Source organism: Brachyhypopomus gauderio, chromosome 13 (assembly GCF_052324685.1).
Source record: "Brachyhypopomus gauderio isolate BG-103 chromosome 13, BGAUD_0.2, whole genome shotgun sequence".
NCBI classification, from domain to species: Eukaryota; Metazoa; Chordata; class Actinopteri; order Gymnotiformes; family Hypopomidae; genus Brachyhypopomus; species Brachyhypopomus gauderio.
Window position 1 is genome coordinate 501141 of NC_135223.1, and position 6360 is coordinate 507500.

The 6360-nt window shown below is 46.3% G+C and overlaps 3 protein-coding genes across 10 annotated transcripts in view; 1 reads left to right on the plus strand and 2 right to left on the minus strand.

The window, feature by feature from the left end:
• The window catches only part of LOC143473219 (uncharacterized), a 31797-nt gene extending 31040 nt beyond the window's left edge, over positions 1-757 (minus strand). For 6 of the 7 annotated variants that reach the window (XM_076970113.1, XM_076970103.1, XM_076970105.1 and 3 more), the window contains exon 1: positions 625-757. The gene's annotated coding sequence lies outside the window, so the exon portion shown is untranslated. The remainder of the gene's footprint in view (positions 1-624) is intronic. The other variant, XM_076970108.1, reaches the window with a different exon arrangement.
• On the plus strand, positions 21-2694 carry ltap1 (lipid transport auxiliary protein 1). The gene is made up of 7 exons (XM_076970117.1): positions 21-444; positions 666-767; positions 846-954; positions 1117-1170; positions 1350-1516; positions 1600-1658; positions 1779-2694. The coding sequence occupies exons 1-7, from the start codon at positions 370-372 to the stop codon at positions 1984-1986; spliced, it is 774 nt and encodes a 257-aa protein (XP_076826232.1). The 5' UTR covers positions 21-369; the 3' UTR covers positions 1987-2694.
• A 575-nt stretch (positions 2695-3269) lies between these two features.
• tuft1a (tuftelin 1a) overlaps positions 3270-6360 on the minus strand; it is a 15098-nt gene continuing 12007 nt past the window's right edge. For both annotated transcript variants that reach the window (XM_076970114.1, XM_076970115.1), the window contains exons 7-12: position 6360; positions 5993-6216; positions 5565-5670; positions 5225-5308; positions 5027-5121; positions 3270-4917 (exon numbers count right to left, since the gene is read on the minus strand). The exon at position 6360 is cut by the window's right edge and continues 110 nt beyond it. In XM_076970114.1, the coding sequence (XP_076826229.1) occupies positions 4845-4917; positions 5027-5121; positions 5225-5308; positions 5565-5670; positions 5993-6216; position 6360 (583 nt within the window). In that variant the 3' untranslated portion in view covers positions 3270-4844. The remainder of the gene's footprint in view (positions 4918-5026; positions 5122-5224; positions 5309-5564; positions 5671-5992; positions 6217-6359) is intronic.

Here is a 6360-nt window from a genome sequence, read left to right on the forward strand (position 1 = left end):
GAATACATCAAATAAGACTTTTACAATGCCAAGTAGGAAACCGGAAGAAACTCCCAAAAGGAGTCACAACTCGTTAGCACTTATTAAATTTCATATTTTGATATATCGAATTTATGTTTTTGGCGTAAGATGTTAATTCAGGTAATTTTTTGGCGTGATTCTGCTTAGTCTGCTTTCATCGAGGCGACCCTCAGTCCGACCGACAGGTGGCGACAACGGAGAACACCGAATCGGACGACCACGTGACCGGATGATCATGTATTTGTCAACAAAGTGGGAACGCCCGGTCCTGGAGCCACAGCTGCTGTCATGGCATATTTATGAATTTTAAACATTTCTCATTACAGTATTCTGTTTTTAGAGGCAAACATGAGCAAAAAGGATACCGACTCTACTACCTTTTCGGGCGTAAATGTAGTACTTGTCATGGCCTACGGTAGTCTGGTAAGTGGTTCGTTGTTGTGCTAAGAGGCTAAGCTAGCGCGCCGTCTTCGGACTACCGTACACACCGGGATTAAACCGGGATTACAGCGGGATTAAACTGGGATTAAACCGGGATTACACCGGGATTCTAACTCTCCATGCCATGTTATGTGTTCTGTGTCCACGCCAGTGGAAATGTACCTTAATTGCTCTGTGTCTGATGTTCTGTCCGATCTCTCCAGATTTTTGTGCTGCTCTTCATCTTCGTGAAGAGGCAGATTATGCGCTTCGCCGTGAAGTCGCGCCGAGGCCCCCACGCGCCCGTGGGCCACAGCGCCCCCAAGGTGAGGCCGAGCGAGCCCGTCTGGTGCTGTCTGTCCTGTCAGGCGTCGTGTTAACACGGACGTGTAACCCTTCCCCAGGGCCTGAGGGAAAAGATCGACTCTCGTCTGTCTAAAGTTAACGACATCCGCTATGAACCACGTCTACTGTCGGAGGATGACGACCGGCTGAAGCACCGTGGCCAGAATGGTGAGACTGAGAAAGCATAAAAACTTTAATTCAGTTTGTGTGATATTTGTCGGGCATCTCCATCACAGAGAGCCGTGCTGGACAGTGTTTTGGTTAAAGACTTCCTGATCAACATTCACGTTCACCACAGCATGGAAATATAAAAAATATTCATGTCTGCAGGCTGTTATAACTACCTGTACAGAATGCAAGTTCTGGATGCCATTAGAGACACAGGTAAGAAGTCTTTGTTAGACTTGATCATTGTGGTTTTAACTGCTGCTTTTAATGCAGTCAATGGAAGTTCATGATCCGTCATGATATTAGATATTCTCTTTAAATCTTAAATGTGCAGTGTATAGAAAACCTTTTGGCTGTGCTTTCCGTCTCTTGACTCTTTCCTGCCCCCCCCCCAGACGTCCTGTGCTGTGAGCTGGGCTGCAGCAGCTCTGCTGTGACGGGCCGGCGCTATAAGAGCTGGCTGATGGAGCTGCGAACCTCCATCTCGCCACTCAGGAGCACCTACAGCAGCCTGATCGAGCGTCTGCTGCAGGGCTACGACGGCGCCCGCCAGGGCACTAGGGTGAGTGAAAACACGGCCCACACGTGGATGCCTCGACCAGTAAAGGGACCGTAGCTGAAGGCTTTTTGTTTTCTGTTCTGCAGCCATTTGGCGAAGTCGAACTTCTAAAATACAAAGAAGACCTGGCTGAGCTCACCGCCATGTGAGTGCATTGCACTTCCGCTTCTTCCCCTCCCCTGATCCACTCACACTGGTGCCGTCTCTCATCTCTCTCTCTCTCTCTCTCTCTCTCTCTCTCTCTCTCTCTCTCTCGTTCTCCCAGTGTGAAGGTCCACTCCAGCTCCAGCAGCCTGAGCCTACAGCACCAGTCGGCAGCCAAGGACCTGACCAGCTCGCCGGGCCCGTCCTCAGCCTCCACCATCCAGGTGACGTACCTGCCCTCATCTGGCCAGCGAAGCAAGAGGCCCAAACACTTCCTGGAGCTCAAGAACTTCAAGGACAACTACAACACGCTGGAGAGCACGCTGTAGGTGCCCCGACCAAGCCCAGAGAAAACACGGAAGAGCGATATTTTGGGAGACCGCTTCCTGTGACGTGTAGCGATGATGCTGCGGGTGGCGAGAAATGAAATGAAATGAGATGAATTGAATAGAATGAGATTGTTAAGTCTCGATTACCTGAGGCTGTTGAAGCGTGGATGAAATCTGTGAAAGGCACTGATGAGTTTCTTACAGAGAGAGAGGGATACTCTGAAAGCTCCTCCTTGTGAGTCTTGGTGTAAAAGCTTTTAATATGGAAATTGCTGGTGAAAATGCATTTGTATCCGTGTTACACCTGTAGTGAGTACACCAGATACTTCACTGCCAGTATTTCTCAGCATTCCTTTGTCAAAGCTGCCTGTGGGACCTGTGACCAAGAGATGATGCCAAGAAATCTTAGGAGTTGACAGAGAGAAAAAATGATACCAGTGAAAACCAGAACTTCCAGATTAGCAGGGAATCTGCTGAGATAACACCAACCAAGGGATTTCTTTACTGATAACTTTTCTTCAAGAATGCCCTGTGGTTACCACTTATCCTCGGAAGACAAGAAGAGGCTTGCGGCGCCCCCTAATGGATGACTGTACATATGTGTGTTTAAAGTGCTCTTTGTTACAATGCGTGATAGGGGAATGTACTGTGTAGCTCACAGCTGGAGTTGCTAACACTGATCTCCCCATAAAACTATTCAGCCCAGTTTGCTTCTGTTTTTCTGCCGTAATAATTTAAGTCCTCGGCCTCCACTCAAAGTGTGTGTTGCACTGAAGTGCTTTTGTAGTGGTTCTGCTAGTCAACATTATTTACATGGGTGTATCCAAAAAATTTCTGAACTTGGATGTAGGAAGCTTTCTTAACCACTAGATGGCACTGTCATCCTAATACAGAGTTCACAACCATTGTCCCATGAATACGATTCCGATTTTTATAGCTGGACTGTTGTCTCAATGAAGTTTGTCGAGAATTATTTGTCAATACTTTCTTCTATTACCTCACAGTTAAAGAAAGGACAGTTATATTTAGATATATAGATATATTTATTTATACTAGGACTTTTATTTTAAAAATTGGTGTGTTTGCATGCGTGCATGCACAAAGCCTAATCTATGGAATCCTAGCTGGGACATTTAGGTATCTTGAGTGGTGGAGTCGGATTCTCAGGGTAGTTGGGTGGGCCCATGTCAAACAGTAGTGGAGTATCAGAAATCAACAGTGTACATTACACAAACACCATGGGACCAGTGCAGCCCGGCACTGTGGGAAGAAACACACACGCAAAGCTTTTCAGATCACTTTATTAAAATATTTACAAAATTCATCCTATATAAATACGTGTTGCATTTAATACCAATTCTAAAAGCAGTCAAACGTTTCACTACAAAAATAGTTTTAATATTAAATAACAGAACAGTCTGCAGAAGGAACACGAGTCATTTTAGAAGAAAAATGCAAAAAGAAGAAAAAAAGGAAAAGTATGTACAAAATCCAGATGAAACGCCAGAAAACTGAAATGAATAAACTTTTCAGTACAACAATGTATTACCACCATACTAAATTATTACCACCATACTATTAGTGAGAGCAACCACTGTATTCTGATGGGGGCATGATTTACTTGCACCTTACTTGTACCTCAATTACAAGACTAGTCAAAAGCTGACTTTAGTTTCAGTCGATGTGCATTTGAGAAGTATACGAGGTGACATTAGGTGTGGTCAGAACCTGGAGAACCAGCCCCTGGCACACCAAAGGCTGAAACCTAACACAACTGACAGTCTGGTTCTCAACACAGCAAAACAAATGGCACGGTATCATTGCCGCGGGTTACCATGGTGGCATGCGTAAACAAGCTGTTGTTTCCCCGCTATTCGTGTCTGCTGTACTAACCTGTGCACTCACCTGCAGGTTTAGCGAGATCATTTCAATAACTTGTTTGGGTTTAGTGAGTTAATTTAAGGACCTGGACACTAAAATTAGAATATGGACTGTTGCCCGCTGACAGTCACACCTGCAGCTAGGATGCTAAACACTAACCCCTAATCCCTAACCCTATCTGTGGGCAACCCTAACCCCTAATCCCTAACCCTATCTGTGGGCAACACTAACCCCTAATCCCTAACCCTATCTGTGGGCAACACTAACCCCTAATCCCTAACCCTATCTGTGGGCAACACTAATCCTAAACCCCAACACTAACCCCTACACCCTATCCCAAGTGTTCCTTCATTACGAGAACAGAGCTTGTGGATTTACACAGATTCACTCCTTCGCTGAAACCTCTGTGCCTCTGGAAGAGCTTCCAGTTGCCTGAGCTCCTGTAAACTGCTTTGTTATTAATGTTTAATGCCTACTGCCGTATTGACAGAGCGGGTATCAAATGCCATGATCTGTTCTATCTCAATCACAGGGCCCGACTCCAAGGAAAACAGAACCCACAGTCTCTGTTCGCTCTAGTGGCCATGTGTGGATTAACTTAGTATTTAGGTTGAGCTATTTCACCATTTCACTTCATTTTAACAGAATATGCCTCAGCTCTTAACCACACACTCAGTTTGTTTGAACTTTAGCACATTCAAAAACACCCACGATACATGGAAACCGACACCAAGACTACGTCTATTCACGTTAATCCACAACCAAACTTCTGTACAGGTGTGTTAAAGGGATTTGCTGTGGAACACAACGATGGGGTGCGGTGGTGAGCATCTTTAGTCGGTCGGTTGTCAAAGCTATCGTGCCGATCAGCTGCTATGCGGAGTCTATAGAATGGGGCGTCAAGGTGACGGGGCGTCAAGGCGATGGTGGAGGGTTGTGCTGCAGTTGCAGCATCGTCAGTGTTGCCATAGCAGTGTTCACGATTTGATCTCTATGACTTTGATGAAGGGCAGACTCTTACTGCTTTGCGTGGATGGCTTCAGTGGTTTGCTGCACAGGACACAGTCATCGTTAGCGCGGGGGGCATTCCTGAGTGTCCCTTGTGTTATGGAAAGAAGAACTTGACGTGCATGTGGGTTTGCGTGTTAGTGTGTGTTACCTGTAAACAATTTGAGCATTGCGATCGGATGTCAGCTGTGAGGTTGACCTCTGGCCATCGAGGAAGTAGTCGATCTGATCCCGCATCTGTCTGTTCTGTATGGGTGAGTGAATTATATAATTAATACAGAAAGGGAAATACCAAAGAATTGTGTGTGTGTGTGTGTGTGTGTGTGTGTGTGTGTGTTTGCTCACTTACCTCTGCCTCAAGGAAGGCCACTTTCTCTTCCAATTCTTTGATGGCACGATCTCGTTCCTGAATCAGCATACGAGAATTCTGCAGCTATAGGGGTAAAAAAAACCTAAAAGTTATCAATGTGTCAATGTGTCAATTCAATGTGTATGCATCCGTGTGTGTGTGTGTGTGTGTGATGTATGGATGTGCGTGCGCATGCGCGCATGTGTATAAGATAACATTTTATTGATCCCGAAGGAAATTGCAGGTCAGGGTATATATGTATGTGTGTGCGTACGTGCACGTGTGTGCGCATGTATATGCATGCGTGTGTGTGTGCGCGCGTGTGTTTGTGTGTTAGTACCTGCTCGATCATCTGTCTGAGTTTCCTCTGTTGGCTCTTGAGCATGTCGTCCAGGTGATGGAGTTTCTCCTTCACAATGGCGTTCTCCTTCTCCAGCTCCTCTAGTCTGGAGAACACATGGTACTCCCATTACCAACACTGCTCTAGGGTTAGGGTTAGGCCTAGGCCCTACAACTCATGGACCATCCTGCTCTCAACAGCTAAACAATAGCAAAGATACAACGGTTTAATAAAAGTTAGCAGAGCATTTCACCTTTCAACAAAAACATCTCCACAAAAATTTTGGTTTAGACACTTAAATAAATAATAATAAATTATAATAGTTTGATTCAAAACCAGCCAGTTGACCTGCACCATCTGTTAAACCAGCACGGCGTCTGAATGCAGCACCTGTGGAGTAGAGCATGACCCTCTCCAGGGACCCTCACCTCTCCCGATTGGCTTGACCCTCCTCCTTCAGTTCCTGCAGTTGCAGAAGCTTTGCCTCCTTGGTGAGAAGCTCCTCCCTCAAGGCGGAGCTCTCCTGTTCCATCCCGCCCATCAGCCGCTGAAGCTCTCTGATTTGTTCATCCTGCTGCCGGGCACTGACCTGGGCCTCCTTCAGTCGGCTGCTCTGTTCAGAGAGCTGACATTTGTACTGACCCGCCTCCGCCTGAGACATGCGAGAAACAGGAGAGACAGAGAAATATGAGAATGAAGACCAGACGTCGGGAGGCGTTACAAATTTAAGAATGAGTCCACGGTAGGGGTGGGGGGCGGGTGTGCGGGTGGGGTGGGAGTTTGGGCCACCAGTACC